The sequence below is a fragment of the Panthera uncia genome, assembly GCF_023721935.1.
Source record: "Panthera uncia isolate 11264 chromosome C1 unlocalized genomic scaffold, Puncia_PCG_1.0 HiC_scaffold_3, whole genome shotgun sequence".
Taxonomy (NCBI): domain Eukaryota; kingdom Metazoa; phylum Chordata; class Mammalia; order Carnivora; family Felidae; genus Panthera; species Panthera uncia.
This window is the reverse complement of record NW_026057584.1, coordinates 77942383-77969770: the sequence shown is the minus strand read 5'-3', so window position 1 is coordinate 77969770 and position 27388 is coordinate 77942383. Positions and strand designations below refer to the sequence as shown.

Sequence of the window (27388 nt, the reverse complement as noted above, 5' to 3'; positions counted from 1 at the left end):
AGAAAGGGAGGGAAAGGAGGGAGGTAGGAAGGAAATATGAAAACATAATAGTCTATCAAATATTTTAGTTTGTAAGTAGAATCTAAACAAAGAGGAAGGATTTGTCTTGAGCAACAAAATGGATCAAGATCTAAATGATAAAATCAAAATTACTAACCACTAAGTATGAGGAGAATTAAGAGGATACTCTTATACTAGCAATAAACTTTTACTCAGGTTTTAAAATACACAATACAATCTTCTGTGTGAAAACTATTTAAAAAAAAAAAAAGAAAGAAACAGTTCAGTTTTCTAGCCTCTGCAGTAACTAAAAGGCAATGGCGTGTTTTTATTAGGAATGAGAAAAAATGGTTTTGCTCATGTTTCCTAAACTATGGTTTGTTATCTAGTTTTTTGTTTTGTTTTTTTCCCCTCAAATAAAGCACAAATTGTGACTTAGAAATCCTCAGGGCTGTGCCATCAGTACTCCAAACATATAATATCATAGAAAACACATATAATTTATTAGACAGACTTAAAAACCCACACAAATCAATTTTAGGCACTTCTTGGGTACAGACTATGGGCATCTTCTTTCAAAAAACAGGATATCTAATAGGCAAGACCATAAACTTTAATTTTTAGAACAATACAACAACAATTAGACAATTGATTTAAAAAATTGCATAAGCAACCCAACTGTATCCTGTTATAATTTCTTCACAATTCCACACACCATTTTAGGATTTAATAGAAACAGCCATTTTTTAGCATCAAAAGTTTTAAAACTCTCCTTCCTTTACTTCACCGATATGGTCTTAAAACTCATATATTCTTTGAGGAAGCATGATAATACAAGTTCTACTTTTATATAGGTAGAACTTTAAATTAGTATTTTCTATACTGTGTCTATATCTATACAGAATCAACATATTATGGTTGATGATTTTGATGTCTTCTAAAGTCCATTTCAACAGGTTTATTTTGTAAAGATAGGCTTCTCATTACTAATTCTTTTAGACATCTAATGTTTATCTGTGTTCTTTAAGTAAACATGAGGAAAAAAACAGAATGTGAGCTATGGTTTTAAGGAGACCTTCAGGTTAAATACTACATATATATATGGTTTGGCATCTTTTTCTAACTCAAATAGTTTTATGGGTATCCTCCAAAATGTAATCGATTTTTGGTAATGGGAAGATAACATGCACATAATGTAATCCCTTCCATGCGTAACTAGCAGCTTAAGGAGCTGGCAAAGTCTAGGTAGTTCTGTTATCTTTCTGAATCTGCTTTTCAGCATATGAAGCTAAAATTAAGGAACATTAAAATGTTAAATACAGTATGAAGGATTTTACTACTGGCTTTTATTTGCTGTATATACAGCAAGCCAATCTTCTAATATACCCCACAACCCTGACAATACACTCTTAATGAGCAAAGTACAAATCAATACATAAACCCAGTAGTGGGGACACAGCCAAGAACTAGAGAACCTACTTAGAAACTGGTGGTTTGGGGAACAATGGCTGTAAGGCAAAGTTTAGAATACCTCCAAGACTGAGTAACATACCTTCACTGATTGTGAATGAAGATACAGGAGAGCAAGGGATGGCTGAGCTATGAGAAAGCTGATCCTGAAGCAGGAAGTTTTAGAGTACATTTGGACATCTGGGAGGGGTTACTAAGTCATGCAAAGAAACCTTGCCTCTACCCAGCCTTGAAAGAGGGACTGATGCCAAGATATAACTGGGCAATTGAGAGAAGATGACCCCAAAGTCCACAGGATAATCTGGGATGTGCTGCTATCCTCTATATACAAATAGAACACATTACAGATATATTCCCAAAAATGCCTGCAGAGAAAACTAGAAAGCTGTCTATAGGTTTTCTATTTACATTAAAATAAACAGATTTTGAGGTTGTCTGTACTGTATGTGGTTGCTGTAGTCACAGCAAGAAATGTAAAGTGCCTATGAGAGAGGACAATAAAATCCCATTTCCAGGCATCTTAATTCTATACACTCAGACAATAAAGAAAAGAACATCTCAGGGACTTCCTGCCTTTCCTCAAGCTCCCTGTATTTTCTGTTAACTACCTACTAGGCACTTCGTAAAGGCCAGAAACAACACTCTTCCATCTCATGCCACACTTCTAAAATCACTTTATCTATCTGCATTAAAAATGCCATCCAGCAGTGCTAAAGCACTTTATTCTTAAGGCAAAATGTCATATTCCATACCCACTTCCCCCTGTCCCCCAAACCACCTGCCTTCACTATATTCTTTGCCCATCATGAGAGCCAAAGAAGTTAGAAAGAACTGAAAATTTTCAAACGAGACTCCTCAATATAATGTGTAAGATATACTTTATAAATGCTATTATCACAAAATTAAACACATTTAAATGCTTATAGCATATGGTTACTTTTACCAAGATATCAAGAATAACTGTATGACTTTCAAAATTAATATCAAACACGGGATATTTAATCCAGCCACATGTACAGGGGTATGAGGCTTTGTTCTTTTCAGAGGTAAGCACAATGACTCTAAATAAGATGATTGTTTACCCCCAAAAGTAGCATATTAAAAACCAAAAGCATTGCCCTTCACTTAATTCTACTTAAACTACATATAAATTGCCAATATAACTATTCATAAGGCTCGTCATCATATTTGGAAAGAATACTGTTAAAATTATTTATACATGAATTAAAATTTTTTCCTCATTGTAATTTTGGTTTTATGTACAAGCATACAGGTACAACCTTATTTCTAATGCTTGGCCTAGAAAGGTAGAATGTCACAAAAAATAATGTTTCATAAATGTGGTATAAGACTTCATGCATTCCCATGATGCCATGTCAATAATCTACTACACTAAACCAACTGTAACAATGCAGTGCATGCTTTAAACATCCAATTAAGAATAAATTTTAGCCAACAGCTTGTCAACAAGGGAATGTGCTGGTATACTGCTGAATTCACATGGCAGCAACCCACAAGACTAACCCATGAAAATTCAAATTAAAAGATAAATAGGGTAAAAGATGTAGATTTGCTGGACTACTTTACAGAATATCTCAGATGAAAATGCAACATCTGCAAAATGGACTTGGGTTTTTAAGGGAGTTTTTAATATAAAACAAGTGATTCCTAATAGTGATTTGAAAAGTATGAGAACATATGAACAAATAAAGCTTAGTAATTTAGAATTTACTTTTGTAAAAGCAAGTTGACAAATATTAAAATGTTATACTTGCATTATGAACATTATAATATAAATATAAAACACAAAACATCCACTGTTAAACACTGATCTCCCATGCCTGACTTGGATTTAGCTACTGAGTATATTATATTTTACAGAAAGAAACTCAAAGTTTTGTCAATGCTTGTAGTATATACTATTACTCCTCATCAAAATCTGCGTGAAATCCAAAAGGCTCATATTAAAGGTAGTTACTTCTCTTCTTGAATATTCTAAAACATGCCACTTTGGATCAGCCTTCAGATTTTCAGGGCATGAATACAAAGAGAGTACCCAAAAATATGTGTGAACACATTTAGGATAAGTCTGTTTACAATTACAATAAAAATACCTTCAACCTTCATATCTTTCCATTTTCAGTGAAAAACAAAATACCCTAACCAAACATAAGATATTTGGGGCCAAGTTACTTCTTTGTAAAAATAATTTATCATGTGTTGATCGACTTTTTAAACCAAACTCTTAAAAGCATTAAAAAAATTGTTTTATAGCTGTCGATGCATTCACGTTAGTAAGAAGTGAAAAAGAAAAAAGTGTAGAAACAAAAAAATCTCAAACTATCCCAACTCCAGAAATAAGAAATTTTCAAATTAAGAAATAACCTTTGTTGCTTAGAAAATAAGTACTTTTCATCTCAAACTCACTCTAAATGCTTGTATAATTCAATACCTAAGAAGACTCTAGGTAAATTATTTTATAATATTTATAGGATGATACTTCTCTGGGTAGGCATATTTTACACAATAGCTTCCAATTAATGCGGGAAAAAATCACTTGATAATTTTAATAATTAATGATTGACTGATTAATGGATTAACATTTTTCTCAGTAATTCAGATGGCATAGATCCAACAAAGGGAACAAGGATTGCTCAATGTGAAATTCTGTCCATTCGTAACACTAAGCCAAAAATTTGCAGGTACTCCATTCAGATTACATATTTTCATGTATGTAATTTGAACAACAAAAAAATAGGTACAAAGTGTCGAGCTTTCTCCTTTTCTTTCTTTTTCGTTCGTTCTTTCTTTTTTTTTCAGAGCAGTTCAATGATTTTGGGGGTTGGTTAGTACAATACAGAGAACACAAGGGAAAGCACAAAATGGCACTTAACACCACTGCCAGTACTCATCTCATTACGGTTATAACTAAGGATAGTATTACCTTTTGTGTTATTTGCTTTTCTTTAGAACATAAATCAAAGCCATAAACTTGAACTTGAGGTATATACACAATAGATACACAACCTTATGCAAAATACTTTTCATAAGTAACCTTACATTTTAAAATATTGGAAACTGAATATCTGTGCTGATTTGTATTCTGACTTAATGGAACAAGAAGAGAACAACATTCAACTAGGGAGGCTTATACTGACAATAAAGCTCTTAAAGTTAAAAATGTCTCCTTCTCCCTTTGTACTTACCACAGGCTACACAATGTCCTGAGAGGATTCATTATGAGAAAAATGGCAATCACAGCTTTAAAGACCTTGCTTTGGAAGGGACTAATGAGAAAGCAGATTGGAAAATGAGACTTCATCTTTGTTCTCAAATAAGTGGTCTTAATTATTCTTCTTATAGAAAAAGTTTAAATCAGTTTATTATAAATATATCTAAACCATGAATTTTTGCAGCTTTCAGATAAAGTCCAGCACTTCGTTTATACAAAGTCTATGAGAAGAGGTCAGTAGAGATCATCTAATCTTAAGTCGTGACATCATCCATTCAAGTCCTTGGCATAATCTATAAAGAATATAAAAATCACTTGATTAAATTCAACTAAAAAACTATGAACAAACTAAAAGAAGATACCATTTTTCATTTACCTAAACAACAATGATTAAAAAAATCATTAATACCCAATGTTGGTGTTACTGTGGTGAAGCCATACTCTCATACACACATCCATGCTTTTTCTGGTTCTTTTTTGTCTCTAGTGCCTAGGACACTGTCTGACACATAAAAGGAGCTGAGTAATTATACAATGAATATCCACAGAAAATAATTTAGCAATGTGTATCAGAAATATTTAAAATATCAATACTCTACCTTTTTTCTACTTCTAGAAATATATTCTAAAAAAAACATCAGACACAAGGACAGGTTGATGTATAAGACTGTTCAAAGCATTTTTAATGGGTAAAGGTAAAATTTAACTACTTAGAAATAGAGAAAATTAAATTATAGAACATTCATATGATGAAATATTAAAAACTTCCTTTCGAAGACTTTATTACAGTGTGATAAAATGCTCACCGATATAAATGAGGTAAAAGTGGCAGAATACTAAACTAAACATGTAGCTGAGCTGCTAAAACAAAGTATATTTGCAATATGTATATTACATCTGTATATTTAAAAAATTTGAAGGAAATAAAGTCTCTCATCACTAATACTAGTTACCGTTGAATAAGGTGTAATTGAACGCAATGCAAAATACAGAAAGAAATGTTCACTATGATAAAACAAACTAAATGTTTACCAAGAGTAAAATTATATTATAACAAGAAGAAAGACTGTTAAAGACTGTTATATAATTATCTATGAGGACGTTTGATAGGTATGAGAAACCATGCTACCGCACTTAATTGAAAAACACCACAACCCAGATTTTTGTGGAAGTATGAATCTAATATTACAAAAGAAGAAAAAAAAGAAGAAATCACAATGAGGTTAAAAAAAAATGGTTATTTCGGTGTTGGCCCATACTTTCCCTGCTATTACCAGATTCCTTACTTTTAAACTACTAACAGGAAATGGTACAAAAAATAAGCAAACAGATTAACTCCAAACTGTTAAATGAACAGAGGTTACCTAATAGCAAACTAGAAACCATGCTAAGCATTTAATATCCATTATCTTAATCTTTACAATGTTGAGACTAGAACCCTTCCCATACTACAAGAGGGAATCCAGGCTTAAAAGATGCTAGCAAATGGCAGAGGTGGGGGTCAAAATGCCAACCAACACTAAAACCAAGAATTTAGATCAAGGTGGCTAGACTGCAGAAGGGAAACATTTTCACCCAAACCAAACATTTCCACTTGATAACTACTGCAAAGGGAAACCCCCATAAACCCAAAAATTGAAAAGATATACGATCATTCATTGATTTCCTCTTTTAAGAATGAAATTGCCAGGGTTCATATCCATCCTAACTAATGATGTATTTTCCACACAATTACTCAAAGTATGTAAGTCAATCATCTACCAATTCTAGATGATCTTCTTTGCTGTCAAATTTATTAAAATCAGTGCTTTTGCTTAAAGACCTTTGGTAGACAAAGACAATGTATAAAGATATATCTATAACTATAAATGTATCTTAACATGTATTAAATTATTTGACAAAGAAATATGCAATGGATAAGGTATTTTTTTTACCTAAATGAGGATGTGGACAATTGGTATTATTTGTGACTTTTTAAAGTGCATATATTTGCTTTCTTAAGGTTCTAATTATGCTCTATCAAATGTCTGTCATCAGGTAATACTGCCTTCTAGTTCACTAGGATTCAGCTTCAGCTCCATTCAATTCTTTTTTTCTCTGCTTTTAAATACATACATGAGAGATTCTAAATAGAGGTCTTAAATTTGGGGTTGAGGTTCTTCTGATGTTAGGTTAAGAGCAGAAGCTTGAGGCAGACACAGATGAGTTAGCTGAAGTGAGAGAAATTCTCTTCCTCACAAGACCAAGGTGAAGGGTGAACCAATATAATGGATTACTGAAGCTATCTTATCTCTGCCCCGAGCTTCTGCCCTTTCCAAGTACCTGAAGAACCTCAACTTCAAATGTAAGACCTCTAATTAGAATCTTCATCTCCAATTTATTTTTCACTGCTTTTAAATATATACAGATCCACCACATTTTGGAAAAACAACTACACCAAAAATCTAAATTTGCTCATCTTTCTAGCTCTTTATCCTATTTCTAACCTCCTTTATTCCATCTCTCCTAATAGCATTCTCTCCATCCTCCTGATCCTTGACCTTACATTTGACAATGCTGACAACCACACCTTTCTTGAAATCCTTTCAGGTCTGGGCATTAGACTAGAGCAAAATTCTACTGTAGGCACCTACCTTTCCTTCCCAAACCAGGAACCTTCATGTCACACTCTCTCCAATTCTAACTTTTTTTTTTTTTTTAAGTGCAGCGACCTCCTCTTGACAACACTGGTGGCAAAATGAGTACTCCCAAATTAGTCTTACATTTGAACCCTTTTCTAGTTCAGCTTCTTTATGGATAAAACGCAAACTAAAGACACTTGGTCCACCAGATTGTTACGAGGAATAAATGATACACCTGATACATGATACACCCTATGAAAAGCACTGGAGACACAGACTTACTAGTGTTAAATCCCACCATCAGTGCACGAACAGTTTCCTGACTTGTCCAGCTCTCCTTCACACTTCCATTTCCCTGAACCCCTACAGCAACTCTATCAACTACATGTTCACATGGATTTGTTCAGTATGTTCATATGTATTACGTGTATGTTACAGGTTTTATTTATAGAACCAAGGTAAAACTCTAATTATAGATACAGATTATCCCTTACATTGTTTTATACATGGTAGCCTTAAATATTTATTGACTTTAAGAAAAAATACATGTTTGTAAACTAAATACATGTTTTCTAAAAGACCTCTTACCCCTCGCCAGTAAGAGCACAGCATGCTTGGATATGCCACTGGTGATCTTTAATAGAAGTTAATTTCAAAAACTGGGAGATTTCTGCTACAGTCATGCATTCTTTAACATCTTGCTTATTAGCAAAAATCAGCAATCCAGCTTTTCTTAGGTCCTATAAAAGCAAATAAAACTGTAAAAAGGCCAGTGCATTTTTATTCACAGATTTTCCAACTTAAACAAATACTTTTGACAATCTTTTAACCTAGAATTCGACTACCTGACATAAAAGCATCTCACGGCTCTGATGCTGATAGATGGCAAACTTAAAACTAAGCACATTTTAAATAAACACATCTGTATTTGTATGGATTTACGTATTTCTTATAGCCCTAAATTACATTTTTTATGGACCCAACTGCTATATTTAACAATAGTCATGACTTCAAATACATATTTACCCCTTCCCCTAATCCAAAACTAGGTTTCCATGGCCAAGAGCTACTCTTTAGCCTGGCACTCAAGAACTTTTCAAAATTTTACCCCTATCTATTCTTTAGGTACCCATACCTAAAGCTAGTACCTTCTAGGTGCCTAGGAAACACACCATGTACGCCTTAGGGCCTTAGAGCTTAATTCTCAGTTGAGAAGTGCTATCCTAAACCAATCCTATTCTTCTGAGACCTAGCTCCTCTTTGTCCATGTAGATTCCTTAGATTTGAATATTCAATACGGCCATTTTGGACTGGCATTAAACTTATCAAATTTCCCAATTAGACAGTAAGTTCTACCACTTCTATGTTCTGCCTCTGAAGCAAATTCTTTAATTTTTCTGAATTTGTTCTTAATAACATTTATTGAGTATCTAATCTGAGCAAGACACCCATTATGTTAACCATTTTCCAAATAAAATCTCTTTTAATACTCACAGGATTCCTGTAAGGTAGGCCTTACTATTCCCATTTTATAGATAAGGAAACTAAAACTCAGCAGTAAGTAACTCATACAAGGTTATACAGCTACTCAATGACAGAACCAGGTTTGAGCTGAGATCTTCCCACTATACCTGCTGCACCTCATCTATAAAATTCTGAGACTATCACCTACCTCTTGCGGATATAGTTTGAATGAATGAACTACTACATGAAAAACACTCAGTTCAGTACCTGGCTTCAGGTAACAGTTCAGTAAATGTTAGTTCGCTTACTGTCCTGAAAATGTGGATCACCTTTATCTTTGTGCATACCCCAAACTGACTGGTCTAATGTTTTATTCACAAAGCAGGCCAATGGTTAGTCATCGCCTTTTGCTCTATCCTACCCTCCCCTCTCCCATTTTTAAAGATGGAAACTTCTTTGATAATCTGCTGAAAGTCATGGACCTTTTCCTCATAAAAATGTATATATGTATATACGCAAAAAAAAGTTTATATGTAATTTTAGGGTGTTAATAGATACTCTAAAGTCCATTCATGGATCCTAGATTAAGAACCCATGATAGATGCACTCATATATATGTGTGTGTATAGATACACGTGCACACACACACACACACACACACACACACACACATATGGAGAGATACTGAGAAAACTAAGGTTTTGGTGCTGTGCTTGCAAGTTTTCTCAACTGTGCAGAATGACATCTTTATAGGATATTTTTATTTCAATCGTGTGTATCTGTGTCTGAAATAAGAAAGTCTTTAGTAGATACAAATTGACATTGCTCCACATTATTTTACTCTTATGAGAACATAGTTTCAACAATTTATATATGATTTTATTTATGATGTCAATAAAAAATATAAATAGTAAATTTCTTATTTGTTAAAAGGAGTCATGCAAAACGTTTTATACAACAATCAAGACAGACTTTTAGCTACAGCGCCCTCTCCAGGATGGCAGCTATGCTACTACCATGGTTAATGACAGTTACCTGAAGAACAGGGTCAGAAAAGGATACTCTAGAATGTTAAGTTTTAAGATTTTATGTTCAATTTATTTCACCTATGTTCAGTTCACCTGTCTTATAAACAAGGCAAAAAGTTGAAGGGATGGGCTATAACCAGGATATCTATTATATTCATTATCAAGGATCAAGTACTTTTTCTCCTACCCTAAATGGAAAATAGCATACTTATCAATAGTTGATATGTGGCTGGATCACTGAGTAGATGGACTTTCCATGGAATGTAATTCCTATCTTCCTATCTCCCAGGTTTCAATACCTCTTGCTAGTATATGCTGAAATCTTATATAGGTCAGGATTGCTAATGCTGGCATGTTCAAAGAGCACATTTCTGACATTAGAAATGCCTGGCACAAGTTAAAACACATAGTTTATGCTATTTTATTTGTATATAATCTATACTCATCACTCTTAGTGATGAAATTATTCGAAGAAGCCCCTGGACTAAAAATTGGAAAACAAAAAATAAAGCCATTCTATTGAAAGATTTCAAAGTAAAACCCATATTGAATATAATTTTTCTAGATTTCATAGGTTCAAATTTTTTTATTTGGGGTTCTTGTTTTTTTTTCATTTTCTTTTAAGTTTATTAATTTATTTTGAGAGAGAGAGAGCGCATGTGCATGTGTGCACAAGCAAGTGGGGACAGGTAGAGAGAGAGGGAGAGAGATTCCCAAGCAGGCCTTGCGCTGACAGTGCAGAGCCCGAAGCAGGGCTTGAACCCATGAACTGTGAGGTTATGACCTGAGCTGAAACCAGGAATCTTAAATGACTGAACCACCCAGGTGTCCCAGGTTTCTTGTTTTAAAAAAACAAACAAACAGCTATTTTCCCTATTTTTTAAGCAGTATTTAGGAAGAGAAGAAAATCTTCCTTTACTGTTTTTATTAAGTAACTTCAGGATCAATTATACATTTTGCTAACAGAAAAGAGATATATTGGATTAAGGCTGTTCATCAACTGGACTTAGCAAGAGGTCAAAGTACAAGGTGAACAGTGGTGATTTTTATCTATTAGCCATTTTAAACTTTGAAAAACTTTCTGCTACCTGTTACAGATTGTTGTTAAGAGTCTAAAAATATTTTTTCATTTAGTGAAGAAGATGAATAATTGCTGCACACGCAAGACATATTTATTTAGCATCTTCCATATGCCTTATGCAGTTGTCAATATGTTTCTCCAAGCTTCATTTGCAAAGATAATTCCTAGAAGTTGAGTTACTCCAAATAAAACGTCATCTACCCTTTTGTGTTTGGAATGATTTTAAAATTCATGAGCTTCAAAGTTTTGCACTTCATTTAAGATGAAGCTTTCGGAAATATTTAAAATCATTTTATAGTTTTATAGTTTTGTATTCAGTAATACAGGTAAAGCATCATTAGTGATGGTAAAAAGATTTTGTTGGTTGCTATGATATATATGAAACATCTGACTAACCCCATGTCAAAATTTGTCTTTCACTCACACATTCTCATTCTTTGATCCATTCGCCCCTTTTCAGATTTCTGCCTATTTGGCTCTTCCTGACCCTATTAATTGGTTTAATCCAGCTCCCAACTTCATCTGTAATTCCTTTCTTCTCTGGCACTCTCCCCATTCAGTCTCTTTCACTTTCCAACTAGGCCTTATTTCTGTCTTTTTTTCTTCTTAGCAAAGAGTCTGAATAATGAGAATATTTAAGTTCAAATCCTGGCTCTTAAAAATCTGGTCAAGTCAAATAAATTTTCAGGACCTCAGTGTACTCATCCATTACAGATGAGTAACATCCACAAGAGAGGAAGTGACCAGCTCAATTTAATGTCGCAGCTAGTAAAATTCAATGACTTTGAGTCCTACTACTGAGCTCTTTGATCCTGCTATATATTGGCCAATTAGAACAAGGATCAAAGAAGAAGACTATCTGTTAAGAGTGTAAAAAACATACTCAAGATACAAATACATTTGTGTCTTCTTTTTCTTTTTCCTAACTCTTCAAACAACAACTCCTTGGTGTAAAATACAAAAGGAAAATTAAAAAAAAAAGAAAATCCTTAGTTTTCTACCTTTTTTATAGTTTATTTTTTGTTTCCCAAACTAGAATCAAAACTCGTTAAATGCATGAATAGCAACAGGTATTATCTTTTTTAAAAACCCAAGGGGTTTCACAAAGCTGCTAGAATGAATCCAAGACAGGAGAAGGTGCATCTTGGTGGGCGTGATCACCACATGGAAAACAGAACTTCAATTTATACAACCACTTTATTAGGTGTCCTTACATCTTGACCGGATGCCAGAAACATTCCAAAATTCCTAATGCAAATCTCAAAAGCAAATCATCAAATCAATATTAAAATTAACATAAAACTTCCTTACAGATACACCATTTTTAAGCTTTGTTAAAATTCCACTAAAATTAACAGTTACACATATAAATCTAAACATTAATTTTTCTATTTCTGTCTATAAATATGAGTTAAGAATGTAATATCTGTTGGGTTCCTGGGTGGCTCAGTCGGTTAAGCGGCCAACTTCAGCTCAGGTCATGATCTCAGTCTGTGAATTCAAGCCCTGCATCAGGATCTGTACTAACAGCTCAGAGCCTGGAGCCTGCTTCAGATTCTGTGACTCCCTCTCTCTCTTGCCATCTCCCCCACTTGCACTCTGTCTCTCTCTCAAATATAAATAAACATGAAAAAAAGAGTGTAATATCTGCAATAAAAGGCACACAAAAAAATCAACTGCTACTACAGTAAATATTATATGATTTTACAACTTATCATTATTAACTATATTGTTTAGTTTATTTCATTTTTAAATCATGCTACCTATAATAATTCTCAAAGACTAAGAAAATGTGGCTAGTCACGTAGTTTTGTTTGTTTACTCAAAGGGACAATATCAGAGAAACATAAGAGCGACAACACTTAAGTATTAGTCTGATAACTGAGTTACAATCAAGCCTTACTAAATGTCCATGAGACCTTAAAATCTCATTTCTAGTGATAACCGTCTATATAATTATTGTTATAAAAGGCAAAATGAAAGCCAATTTAGGTCTTTTCACCCGGGAAAACTTCTACACCAAATTAATCTAGGATAAAAGAAATAGAAATCTATAAATGACTCCACAATCTTTCTGTTGTTTCCAGATACACTTCCAATTTGGGAAGTGTCAAACTGGTAAAGCAGAATGGCCAACCGATTTAAGCCCGTATTTAAATCTGAAGTACGGGTGCTTGGCTGGTTTAGTCAATACAAGCATGTAATTCTTGATCTCAGGATCATGAATTCAAGCCCCACACTGGGCGTAGAGCTTACTTAAAAAACTTTTTTAAAAAAAATTAGTAAGTAATATTAATAAGTAATATTATTTTAAAAATAATAAGTAACAAATAAATAAATATTTGAAGTAATATCGTAACAAGTAGAAAGAACAAATGTGATAGCAATATCACACACACACACATACATAATGCCAGAATTCTACTTACCTCATGGGCTAACATTTTATAGAGTTCTTCTCTAGTTACAGAAATTCTTTCTCTGTCTGTACTGTCCACAACAACAATTACAAACTAAAATAATTACAAAAAAATAGTGATTACACAATTCAATATTCATAAAATTTATAAAGTACTTAATTGATTTACAGACCACAAATACCAAGAAATTAGAGCCTCATGGTATGGTATTACTGGAAAACCAGAGATACCTTCTATATACATTGTGAAGCCTGAAGGTTTGATCCATTTCTATTCAAATATCATTTGCTAATTTTTAAGAGAAAATAGGAGAAAAAAGAATACAATGCTAACACTATTAGAATGTTAGTTCTACTACTCCGTTAATATTCTACTCCATTAATACTACTCCGTTAGTATTCTAACCAATATACATGTTTGTTTCTAAATTAATGTCTTGAATGGTAATGAGCTTGTATCCAACTATGTGCACCACAGTCAATATGAAAAAAATACAGTGAAGCTAATATAATGTTGTACGCTAATTAGACTTTAATAAAAAAATCTTACTGAGAAAAAAATATGAAAAAGAATACATTATAATCCTAGATTTTATATATTTCTACAGATATTATTTATTAATATCGATCTGAAACTCTAAAAGGGCATGATACAGGAGTAATGTGACAGTTAAATCAACTTTTAAAAATCAACAAATGAAAGAATACATCTATTTAAATCCATGCTTCTCTTGTTTATGTAAATGGTACCTGCTGCCTGCAAGCACAACTCTTTCTTGAACTAATGATGAGACTAGGGTCAGAAGATGTAGTGAGACCTGTGAAGGAGCCAAGGAGGACTGAGCTACACTGTACCTCTTCACCTGCACGAGTACCAAGAACCACCATGGAAGCAGAACCCGAAACAGTCACTTTATGACCGCACTGGTGATGCCCAGGTTAACTCTGCTTATAAAGAACAAGCACTATGGATTTTTTAAAACCAGCTTTCCATTTCCAGATAAACCACTGTTAATTTTCAGAGTCTTTTCTATTTATCAGATGTCATTAACCATACGGCAGATGGCTAAGAGAACTGCTACTTTACCTCTTCTCTCACTTGGCACTCACCTAAGACCCATCCTATTCTAAGGCATTTTAATAAAACCATTAATTTTTAAGATGTTGTCATAAATTTGATACTTGCAGCATTATACACAGAAATACTAACCATATATACCTTTCCTTCTCCAAAATACATGATCAAATGCTTAGCAAAGTGTTAGGGGATCAGGTCATTAGAGACAATTAATAGTGTCTTAATGATACAATATGCATCTTTATATACATTTGGAGTTTTATAATCAGTACTACAAAAACAACTGTCACAGTAAATTGAACTTTCAATTTACAAGGTCTATACAATAAAGGTCTCAAATGTCATAGGTCTGAATTGCCTCTTGGGAAATAACATATAAATAAAAACATATGATTTATGTCCAAATTGCTTTATAACCAAAAGAAGAATTATTTCATGTGCAATTGTGCTGCATAAAAGAACATACATAGTAAAGGTCTGGCCAGGATTCAAGCCTCCAGAACCCTCTCATTTAACTAGGATTTTCTGTATGCAGACAAAAATAAATACTAAAAGAGAAATAAAATGACAAAGTGTGAGATTGAACTTACTGTAAAAACAACTATTTAAGATGAGTTCTGGGATCCATACATAATCAGACTAATCAATCACCCCTTCATTCCAATTCTCCCTATAGACAGGTTCAATGAGAGTGGATATACAGAACAATGACCCTGAAACAGGGAATCAAAGATTCTATCATGTTTAAATTCTACTTTTATTAACATATTGGGATATTTCAAAAAGATTAATTATAAGAGTTCACATCTAGAAGATATTTCCCAAGCATTCTGTTCTTAGAAGTTTTAGTATATTAAGAAACATTACCTCTGTGTTAGTATAGTAAGTGTTCCAGGAAGAACGAAGAGATTCTTGACCACCAATATCCCACATTAAGAAACGTGTATTATTAATCACTATTTCTTCTACATTACTTCCAATTGTAGGTGATGTATGTACAACTTCATTCATAGAACTAGAAAAAAAAAAGTTCAAATATATTACAATTAGCAGGGAAGCTAGATTGTTTGAGCATTTTGCAATCAAAGGATAAATCAGCATGAGTTTTCATATTTTATATCCAAATGGCCCTTTCCCACTATCTCAGAAGAGTAAGGTAAGGGTTGGGGCATCTGGGTGGCTCAGTCCTTACGTATCTGACTTTGGCTCAGGTCATGACCTCATAGATCATGAGCTTGAGTCTCACACCGGGTGAGCACATGCCCTGCTTTGGGGGGAGCATGAGCTCCACTTCAGGTGAACACAAGCCCCGCCTCAGGTGAACCCCACTTCTCTGTCTCTGTCCTTCATTCACTTGCGCCCTCTTTTTCTAAAAAAAAAAAAAAAAAAAAAAAAAAGGAGTGAGGTAAGGGTTTAAACAGGATGGAACTAGGTAGTGGACGATCTGGAATACTCTAGATTGAGTCCCAGAAACTATATAAACAATATTTCTCTACTTTCTATAAGTAAAAAAACTGAACAACATGCTCTACATCATATAAATTTCTAGCTGTCCTACAACAGTTGCTTAAATCTGGCTCCTGGTTTATAGTCAACCTGACTTCTTACAGAATATTTTAGGTGCATATAACTTTTTATTGCTTTTGCTAATCAAATATTACCCAGGCAGAAAAAATAATTATGAATGATAAAATAAAAATTTTAAACTAGTTAATACTTACAACTGGTAAAGGATCGTAGTTTTCCCTGCATTATCCAGCCCAACAATGATAACTTTGTGCTCTGAAATAAAAAAAAACATTAATCATTTATTAATTAAAAACAAAAATAGGCCATTTAAGTTCTAACCGTGAATTTTAGGCATCAACTGGGTACATAGTGGGGTGGGGTAAATTAGAAAAAAAGGTCAGCCTTTAAATCTGGTAGCGGAAGGCCAGGTCCCATCATAGATAACCGTAAACTGAGTACATTTAGACCACAGAATTGTTCTAACACCAAATCTAACCAAATTCTAAGGTTAGAATTTGTTCTAACCAAATCTAAGGATGTATGGCTATGGTGGCAGTGACTCCCTATCCCTTGGCTTCTATGACACCACTTTCTCCAAGTTCTCTTCCACTCTCTCTTGATATATATAGATTTTTTACCACAGATTCCTCTTCCTTGGGTCTTCCTTCAAAAACATTCATGTTACCCAAGGCTGTCTTCTTCCATTCTCTTCACATTTTATTTAGCAGGCACTCTTAGGGCCTATCTAGTTCTATGCTATCTAAAAACTATTCCAAAGATAGTATGTGGAAGAAGCTCATTTCCAAAGATGGTGTCTGTATAGTCTCCTCCCTTCCCTGATTCCATGTGAATCTGAGCTGGTCCTGTGACTCACTTTTAACCAAAAGAATATAGCAGAAGTGATGCTGTGTGACTTCAAGCCTAGACCATTACAAACCTTGCAGCTGCCTGGCTCTCTTGGACAACTACCCTTGGAGTAAACTGGACACCATGTAACAAGTCCTACTATCCCCCAAACCACTATATACGTAAGTCAGAAAGCCTAAGCTGATCATGTGGCTTGACCCTGTGGAGAGAGATCACCACATGGTTGCCCCAGCTGTTCTAGCCATTCCAGATGAGATGCCAGACACACAAATAAAGAAGCCATCTTGGATATGTAGCCAGGTCAAGCTATAGATGACTCTAGTTCTAGCTGTTAACTACAACCAAATGAGAATCCCAAGCTAGAACTTCCTAGCTGAGCTCAGTCAAATCACAGAACCATGACAGATAAATGATAAATTATTGCTTTAAGTCACAAAATTTAGGAGCGGTTTGTTACACAGCGGTAGATAACACAAGCACTATGGAAAAAGACATGCAATTATGTGATCTTGGGCAAATGACTTATTTCTCTAATCCCTAAGTTTTCTCGCTATAAAACAGGGACAACAATACCTATCTTTCAGAGTTGCATAATGATTAAGATAGCACATGAGCAGTGCCAACCACTAAGAAAGATTGTTCCTAATCCCAAATCTCTCCTAAACTCCAACCTATCTAGTAGACACAGTGCCACTCAACATATCCCAAACCCAACATTCAAACCTTTTTCTAATTCTATTCTACCTAATTTGCTTAATGGCATTACCACAAATTCAGTTGCCCCTGGAGCTTATTCAATGTTTCCCTCAACCCCAACAACTAATTTGTCACCAAGTTCTATGGATTCCACCTCAAAAATATATCCTGAACCTGCCTCCTTTCACCGGTCCTAGTTGTAGTCCTTCTCATTTCTTATTGTAAAACCTTCCCTAAGTAGACTGTCTCCAATCCACCTTCCCACTGTTTTTACAGTAATTGTTCTACACTATAAAGCTGATACCACCACTCTTATTGAAATGATGGCTCTCCATTTTGACAGAAAGACATGGCACAAGTTCTCAGCCTTGTAAATAAAGACAGTCATAACTGACTAAGCTCCGGCTTTATCTCTCACCACTACCACCAGGTACCTAGGCTGAAATTCAAGCCATTCTCCCCACATAAGCTGCCACATGTCTTTACAGCAAACATTTCTCTACCTCTACTCGGTTTTACCCTGAGCCAGAATTATCTTCTCCGATTCTCCATTTAGGGAATTCCTACTAATCTTTTAAGTTTAGTTTCCCCCCCAAAATCACTTTCTCATGCTTTTCCACAATATCTCTAACTAGCACTTACCATTAACTATTTACACATACATTAATCTTCTCAGCCCAATGAGGCATGCTTTATGCATATAGATCCCAGGCCAATCATCTTTATAATCCCAGTCACTACAACTTTTCCTGGCACAAGGTACTCAACAAATGTTGAATTAATTACTATTCATTCTATAAATAATAGATGTTGAGGATTGTAACACCTCACAGTAAGGGTATCTTTGAGAAAAAGCCTTTTCAATGAGATGGCATAAGTTTTCCAATAGTTGCCATTTACCGTAGAGGGGAATTCCTATTATACAAAAATAGGAAGATCAAGTAAATAGAAAATTTTAATACAGTCTATTTTCTCCAATCACTCATTTCTCTGAAGAGAGGGCAGGCAGCTTAGGACCACTAGGGTTCTAAAGGGAGATGATCATGTTTCCCCCTTACAGGTTCTTAAAAACAATTTTAAAGATGCAGGGCCCAGTACATTTAATCTTTCAAGGTGACTAGGGTAAAGGAACTGAGAAAATGATCAAATACAAAGATGATACTTATTTTAAATAAAAGGTTAATAACATGTAGAGGGCTTGCTAAGGCAAGTTCAGTTGAATGACCACCAAAAGGCCTCATCAAGTGATGTTTCTCTCTGGTGAATTTACCTAGTGCATGGCCCTTCATCTCCCAGGTCCACAAACTCAATCCTGCTAGTATCTCAGAGTAGACAGGGCTCAGAGAAAGCAACTCACAGAAATGACATATACACAAGAATGCCAAAATGAGTAGCATACAATGAGATCAAATGTTCAAAACTAACCTGGCAAGTGCAGTCTCTCCCTAAGGAAAAGTAATAGGGTGGTCAGATTATTTGGGGAACATGGGCTCCTGCCAAAGGGTGTGTTTTATAAGCTTAATGACTGGATATATCCATCTTCACATTAGGGCCATACCTGCATCAGGGCCAGATTATAGAGTTCTTGAAGGAAGGTACATTTTACCTGGAAAGTTTTTAAAATGCATGGCAATTCTGCCTAATTCTGTATTTTTCTATGCCCCCCAGAATAAGCATTCTTCTTTTAATGGTGTATCTCTTCTTCACTTCTATTACTACAACCACCTATAAACATTTTAATTAAGCAGAATTCACATCAGGCTATACCGTGATCTCTGGCTTGGATGAAAATTTTTAGCTTCCCACTTGAATACTAATTTTTAATAATACCATTCTCAAAATGCCAACTATTTTTAGTTTCAGGAATATCATTTTCTAACCTCCACTGTATCACTGGACTAAATTTAGACAGACTAGACTAAGACAGACTAGACTTTAGGCCAATACTCAGGAAGAAAATACAATTAATCTGACCCATGTGAGAAATATCATTCTAAAAAGTATCAAATTAATAGGGGCAAAAAGAAACAGTACAAATATAGGCAAGAATCTATGACAAATAACTATATACTGACTTAAAAAAGTGTGTGTGTACAAATAACACATACAGACACCCCAAATACAAAAAGCATTGTCTGTTACAAAGTCCTTCATCACTTAAAGAGGTTGGAGTTTTATTCTAACCATGCTTCCATTTTTCAAAGTATTTTGCTACATTTCATTTGTAACTGCTATCAGAGCCTGTGGTACACTGTTTTGAGCATTCACACAGAGCCCCTTAACAGCTGAAGACCCCTTAACAGCTGAAGATGAATTTGAATTTAAAGGGGGATGGGAGCCACTTGGTATTATCTCAGCCATAAAGTAAAAGATGGTTCAAATGAGTGCTATCTTTTTTCCATTAAATGAAGTGTGACCCCTAAATGATAAGAATGATTTAAAGATTTGTCTAAAAAATTCTAAAAGGAGTTTCTAGGGGCACCTGGTTAAGCGTCGGTTAAGTGTCTGACTCTTGATTTCGGCTCAGGTCATGCTCTCATGATCAAGCCTCACTTTGGGCTCTGCTTGGGATTCTCTCTCTCCCTTGTTCTCTAAACAAATAAACTTAAAAAAAATAAATAGGGTGCCCAGGTCACTCAGTTGGTTAAGTGTCCAACTTGGGCTCAGGTCATGATCCCACAGTTCAGAGTTTAGGCCCTGTGTTTGGCTCTGTGCTGACAGCTCAGAGCCTAGAGCCTGCTCCGGATTCTGTCTCTCCTTCTCTCTCTGGACCTCCCCTGTTCCCACTCTGTCTCTCTCTTTCTCAAATATAAACATTAAAAAATAGTAATAATAAATAAATAAAAGGCGTTTCAATACATATTTTGAGTAATAGCAGGCGTATATGTAGAAAAGCTCTCCAGACTTCTAAAAAGCTTTTGGGGCACCTGGGTGACTCAGTCAATTAGGCATCTAACTCTTGATTTCAGCTCACATCACGATCCCAGGGTCGTGGGATTGAGCCCTGCATCAGGGTCCACACTGAATATGGAGCCTGATTAAGATTCTCTCTCTCCCTCTCTAAAATAAACTTCTAAAAAAACATTTTTTAATAAAGTAAAATAAAATAAAATGATAGCTTTTAAGGTGAAAACTTAACCTAGCTTTGTTTTTTAAAACGGTCTCCTTATTTTAGCCATGCCCCATAGGACTTATTTCCTGATTCCAACCATAGTACTTTTCTACCACTTCTATAAGGAAGGACTACTAGACAAAAAAAATACTACAGAAAGATTCTTTATCGTACCTGACCACAAGCTGAACATAAGCAAGGTAAAATTGCTGTGAACAAAACCCACTGTGCAATAACACACAGACATAAACTGAGATAAAGCACATGGCAGAAGAGGCTCATACCAGAGGATTCCATCTTCTCATAACACAAGTTAGTTGCCTGCTGAGGACAGGATGTGATTTTTACAACCACTGCATAGAATGAACTAGAGAATCAATAAGATGGAATCAGATAACAACATATCCTGTTGTGGATAAATATTTAAACTGCCATAAGTCTGTCTTCAGTAGTGCCTAGGGAAAAAAAGGATACTGGGAAGAGAAGGCACGGAGGATAGTAACAAGATGAGGATTCTTGTCTGGCATGGTGGAAAATAAGAGACAAAAGCATCAAAGATGGTGAGAGGGGAAGTAATGTAGCACTGGTTTCCGTACTGGAAACCTCCTTCTTCTATTTAATTTTACAACCTCAATACATTCCTTTGTCACCTGCAAGTGCATAAATATGCAAACATGCCTCCAAATTCTTAAGACATAAGAGAATTTCTAAAGTCCATCAAGGGAATACAAGCTAATGGAATTAAAAATATAAAGTTTTTAAATTGGTAAAAAAAAAATTTTGAAGAAAAAAAAAAAGAAACTCCAGTCAAATGTGTGTGGTACCTGGAAAATCTCCAAGGAGCTGCATGTTCTATGGGGCAGTCTAAGATCTCTTTGGAGGGCATTCCAACGAGGAATCCATGATGCAGAAGACCTTCACCTTTTCACCCCACACGAACACCTACAAGCCACATTCATCACCAATTTCTATCCACCCTTCTCCCCAAGATTTGTCTGGGGAATTTTTAAGTGTTTTACAATAAAGCACCAATGGCTGTTTAACTGCTTCCTAAGTCTAAGGTATAGCACATAGACCACAGTGAGAACTACAAAATTAAGATATAACTGCGTAATAGGCTCAAAGATAAAGGTGGCGACTTCATGGTGAAAAGCCAGTTTACTACCAATGATAGGGTTAAATTATTCAGACTTTCTAATACTGTATCAACTTCCTTTGGAAATTCTTAGGCTCCTTCACCACCCCAGCCTGTTCCTCCCATTACCAAGATAGGAGCAGAATTCTATGCAAAACCTAAAGTTGTAGCCCAAAAGTGTTCTAAGGCACTCCAAAACAAATATTCTACAATACCTAAAACATAACATGCATACTAAAAGATAAGGTTATTATGGGCAAATGCAGTAAGAATTTTGGCTATTCCAATTCTTTGATTCATGTGATTCATTACGAGTTTAGTGTTTAGCATGATTTTTCTTTTAGAGTATCTATGCCACAGCATTCTTATTCAGATAAGCCAAAACAACTACACAGGGTTACAATGCTTGGATAGAATTTGGAATTATCATTTAGGCTTCAGTTTCCCAATCAATACTTTACTGTTTTGTCATGAAAATGCTCCTAGTTTCCCCTCTTCATTTCCTTTTGTCACACCCAGACAGCCTGTCAGTTCCATTCATTGCCAGGTTCTAAAACTCAATTTATATATATATTCCTCCAACCACCAGTCAGCAAATTAAATGAAAAGATATCACTGCCATCCTGGAGGACTTCTAGTTCTGTGAATCATACCAAAGTCAAAAAACACAAATGCTAAGGCAGATAAATTGAGAATCATTCTGACCCTTCATTATCATCTCATTTCTACACTACACAAAACCCTAACTCTATCTTACATAGAGCAAAAAATCCACCTGTCATGTTGTCCATCATTCATTCTCCCAGTCCCTAGCACCGAACCTGGAATAAAGCAGGTGCTTAATAAAGTATGAATGAAGAAATAAATCAGATCTGGAAGATATAAAGGTTGGACGTGAAATATCTGATCAAGTCACTTTGTATTAAAAGTTCAATTTTCAAAATCTAGAAGCATCATTAACAAAAAATAGTTTGAAAATAAACTTACTATTTATAACAATGGTAGTAAAGTCTCAGGGAAAAAACACCTCTTTCACACTAAGGTTGCTGAATGAAAAGCGATGATTATACATGGCAAAATCAGAGATGCAATCAGGAAAGAGAAACCACACAATAATTTGAACTTGCTAAGTTTAGTGTAAAGAAAACAACTGGGGCAGGGAGCACCTGGGTGGCTCAGTGGGTTGAGCGTCTTGACTTCAGCTCAGGTCATGATCTCACGGTTTTTGAGTTCGGCCAGGCGGCGGACTCTGTGCTGATAGCCCAGAGCCTGGAGCCTGCTTTGGATTCTGTGTCACCCTCTCTCTGCCCTTCCCCCACTCATGTGCTCTCTCGCACGCACACGCTCTCTCTCCCAAAAACAAATAAACATTTAAAAAAAAAAAAAAAAGAAAGAAAAAACTATTAAATGGGATCAAAGTAATGAGGGCTTGGCTAATAAAAAATAACGCTAGACTATTGGACTGACAAATATAAGGAGAATCCACTACACTTAGGGGCTTAGACAGAGCTTCCCCAGAGCCCCCTGGACTGAGATGCAGACCTCATTGGAAGCCTTGGTTGTGGCTCACTGAACGGCACAGAAGTAGCTGTGGGGATCTGCCAGTGAATCTTGCTGGAAATCTTCCCTTTAGGGTGTTGGGGAAAACTTCATTGAGAGAGATTTTGCTGGAGGTCCTCCACGATGAAATCAACTGAAGTGGGTGCTAGAAACAGCTGGTGATTGCTAACCACTATGCAGTGCAGGAGCCAGCCACTAGAAAAGGGGTTCACCCTCCTAAAGCAGGACAGAACCTGCTAAAAGCACACTGTACCCAGGAAGAAAAACTGTTTCCTCATTCAACGTCCCTCCAATGCCTTGTCTACTGATAAAGCTTAATATTGTGCCAGCTGGCAAAAGAAAAATATATAAGGATCCAGCTCCATATCCACAGAGCATGCAAGAACGAGGATTATGGAGCTAAATTTTATTGCCATAGTCCATCTCTTTGACTGAGCTTCCATATGTACTCTACTCTTCTACATAGCTGAACTCCCATACAAAAAAACCCAACAGCAGCAGGGGTGGCCTTCCCAGCACCAGGCTCCAGCAGCACAGGCAGCTTCATCAGCATTCATTCATAACTTACTCCTTTCCTAAGAGCCAATCAGAAGAATAATACAGGCTATCAATAAGGAAATTTCACAACTTATTCATAGTTCACATAAATGACAAAGTTCTTCCGTTTAGCTAACGTGAATCCTTCTTACACAAAGAAAGTTTTTTTATTTGTTTTTTAAAGAGCACTAACTATGGCAATAGGTGACCCTGGTTAAAATCCCAGGTCTCTTAACTGTAGTGCCTTAAGCAAGTTACTTAATGTTTCTTTGTCCCTATAAATTCGGGAGAAATGTTCCTCCTAGGGTTGTTGTCAAGAGTAAATCAACTGAAGTGAAGACTAAATCAACTAATCTGCGTTGAACCTAACCTTGCAAAAGTCAGCAAATGTTAACTATTATTATCTCATCTCTAGAGATGGAGTTAGCTTATATCCTGTCTCCCCACACTAGAACGAACCCTCCACAAAGGCAGGGAGATTTGTCTGTTTTGTTCCCTGCTTTGTTCCCACCACCTACAACAATAACTGACACAAACAGGTGCTCAAAAATATTTAATAAACCACTGATCACAAGCCCTTCTATACTAAAAGACACTCATGACAATTCTTCAAAGTCCTACTGTTACAAAGACTTATAACTTAGTAACTGAGAAACAATAAATGGGGGGAGGGGAATCAAAGAAAAAAATTATGCCAATCTCTCCTTTAATAAGACATGTGTCTACAACATATGTCTTCAGTGTTTTAACGTGGCATTTACCAGTTGTGTGGCCCAGGAAAATCACTCCACCAGAACATCAGTTTCCTCTTTTGAGGGGAATAACTACAAAGAATAACTACAAAGAACTGTCGAAACATTTTTTTTTCTTTAAATAATGTATATAACACCATTTAGGACAAAATTTATATTCTATTGAATTTAAATATCACCTAAAGGCAACCTCTGGTTTTTCAAGTTTGAGAAGTATGCAATTAGCTTTCACTGTGCACTCAACCAAGCTAAACTTAAACTGAAAAAAAAAAAAAAAAAAAAAAAATTCTAAAGGTGTTTCAGAAAAAAAGAGATATGGCATGAAGTTCCCTCAGCACAGCCAATTCTGTAATCCCCTAAAATTTTCCTTCCAAGAGTTTATGTGAAAAGAACATAGGATTGTGTTCTGTACCTTCTGAAGGTAAAATAAAGCATCCAAGATCTATCTGACATATATATCATATCTCCAATTTAAAAGCATCAAAATCTGACATTAGATTTAATGAATATTCTGAAATATGATCCTACTGATTAACAACCACATCATTTAGCAGAATAGTTTATTCGCATTTTCACAATATTTTGACATCTAAATTTCTAAAACTTAACTTCATTAGTTCCTCTTACTATTAATTTCCCAACACTGAAAGAAGTGTCCAGTCAAAAATTACCACAAAATACAAGCAACAAGAACACCACTATTAGCAATTTTTAGTAGCAACGATGCAGTAACATCCTTATTGTTTACTACTTGCAAGTAGCTGTTGGCAAAGCTGTAATTCATTCTTAAGTTACAGACACAAACAATTTTATCACTGACTTAAAATAGGAAGTGGAGATATCTCATTTTTCTTGCAGGACTAGAGCTCAATCAACAAGCAATATAAATTTCATAGCAGAGCTGAAATACTAGCTTTGCTAAAAATAATACAAAAATTATGGAGGTAAAAACTAGAATAGATCCTATCTACTAGAAACACTACCGATTTTACAGCAATGTTAGTTCCTATTCTTGAGACCTAGAGATTACCTTTCCAGTATCTGTAGGCTCCACAGTCACTCACCCAAGATCCCTGGTGTTCTACATTGAGAACATCTAGACCCAAAGAGGTTAAATGACTATGTCTCACTTCCCCTCTCCCAACAGAAACAGCTAGCTAGAGACCAGGCAGATTAGAACTGGTTTTCTCCATTTTAAGAAAAATTCCCATATCAGAAAAATCATTTTAAATATTGCTCTTCTGAGTGTCATGTGATCTACACTACCATTTTTTTATTTTTTTTTTTAAAGATACACAGCAATTGCAAGTTCCAGTTCTGCTCCCTTCCTATCATCTTCTTATAGGAGGCTGGATCACGAAGGAGAAAGTGGGGATACGTTGTACATAATAGATGCCACCACTCATTCAGGTCTTTATTGGAAAACTTTGGGATGTGACACCACCACCAGCTTACCCAAGACAAAATAGCAAACTAAGTTACTGACAGCAGAAATGATAAATCACCCAGCATGCGTTAAAAAGGAACAAAAGAGCACCACTAACTATAGTATATCTCAATGACTATGGAGTTTTGTTAAAGTTGTATCCTCTTTCCTCAGTTTTAGAGATTCATCTTGTAACAAATTTTAATAAACCTGATATGCATTTCCAGTCAATGTTTGAGTTCAGATGAACTTAAGCATCCCTGTGTGATAATATATTCTGTATGTAGTAACTTGCTCGTTACCTACATAAACAAATGTTTCGTGTGGCATGTTTTCACATGCTTTCAGTGAAACACTTTAACACTTTTCATCCAGCCAAAAAAACCCCAAACCCTCCACTTAAATAAGGAACACAAACAGGAAAATGATCTTAAGCTTAACCTTAAACACAAATATGAATATAGGAAAAGGAGTGAGATCCATTGCCATTCGGGATGCACTAGTCTCCCCAAGGAGAGGCATGGAGGTGCAGGGAGAGCTCATAAACCGAGGTGTACTGGACAACTCAAGAGCGATTCCTCAAGTTTCCCGCATTCTGCAACCCTCCATCGCTCAGTAGTGCGGCTCGGGCCATAACCTATAACCTTCATCCCAGAGGACCCCAGCATTTCTATGTGGTGTCCAAACCCAACTGCTGGAGGAAAAAGGGCCACAAGATAGGCCAGGCCCTACAAAGGGACGCCGGACGTGGGGCAAGAAACCTTTTCCTTTCCAAATCGAAATCGGAGCAATGGGTGCATTTGCAGAATGGATTTCGCAAGTAGGTCCCTTAAGAAAAAAACCATTCCCGAACTCGGGAGTGGAGACTGAAAGCCCCCCGAACCCGCATCAACGCAGCCCGCACCCAGAGCTGAGACGGCGCGCAGTCGTACCGCCCACATTCCGGAAGTATTCGGAGACCACCCACCCCCCTCCCGGCCAGGGCCGACCCTCTCCCCCAATCCTAAGCCCTCGGCCCGCACCCCTCACCCTGGTGATTGAACAGTCTCCATATCCTGGTGAAGAGAATTCCCATTCTTGGGCAGCGGACCCCCCCTCCAGCCACCCGGGCCGCCTGGCCTCCCCCAGCTCAGGCTGAAGGGGAGGAGAGAGACGCGCCGGTGCCTCCGCCTCTGCTGCTGCTGCTGGTCCCGCGCTGGCCGCCAGCTCGCTTCCTGGGAACCGGAGGGAGGCCGAAGCCCAGGCCGCCCTGCCGCGTGCGAGGCCCCGCCGCTGCCGCCGCGGCACTCGCCTGGCTCGCGGACATCGCCGCCGCGTTGTCTGCGACGAGCCTCGCGGGCCACCGTCCTCCCCCAGCTCCTCTCTGGCGGCTGCGGTGGCGGCGACCACGCGGGCGGGGGA

The 27388-nt window shown here is 36.2% G+C and overlaps 1 protein-coding gene across 1 annotated transcript; it reads right to left on the bottom strand.

Annotated features, from left to right (window-relative positions):
• Nucleotides 1–479: 479 nt before the first annotated feature.
• On the bottom strand, nt 480–27388 carry ARL5A (ADP ribosylation factor like GTPase 5A). Its single transcript, XM_049615650.1, has 6 exons — nt 27017–27388; nt 16115–16175; nt 15261–15408; nt 13326–13409; nt 7912–8063; nt 480–4995 (listed from the first exon to the last, which is right to left on the bottom strand). The coding sequence occupies exons 1-6, from the start codon at nt 27060–27062 to the stop codon at nt 4947–4949; spliced, it is 540 nt and encodes a 179-aa protein (XP_049471607.1). The 5' UTR covers nt 27063–27388; the 3' UTR covers nt 480–4946.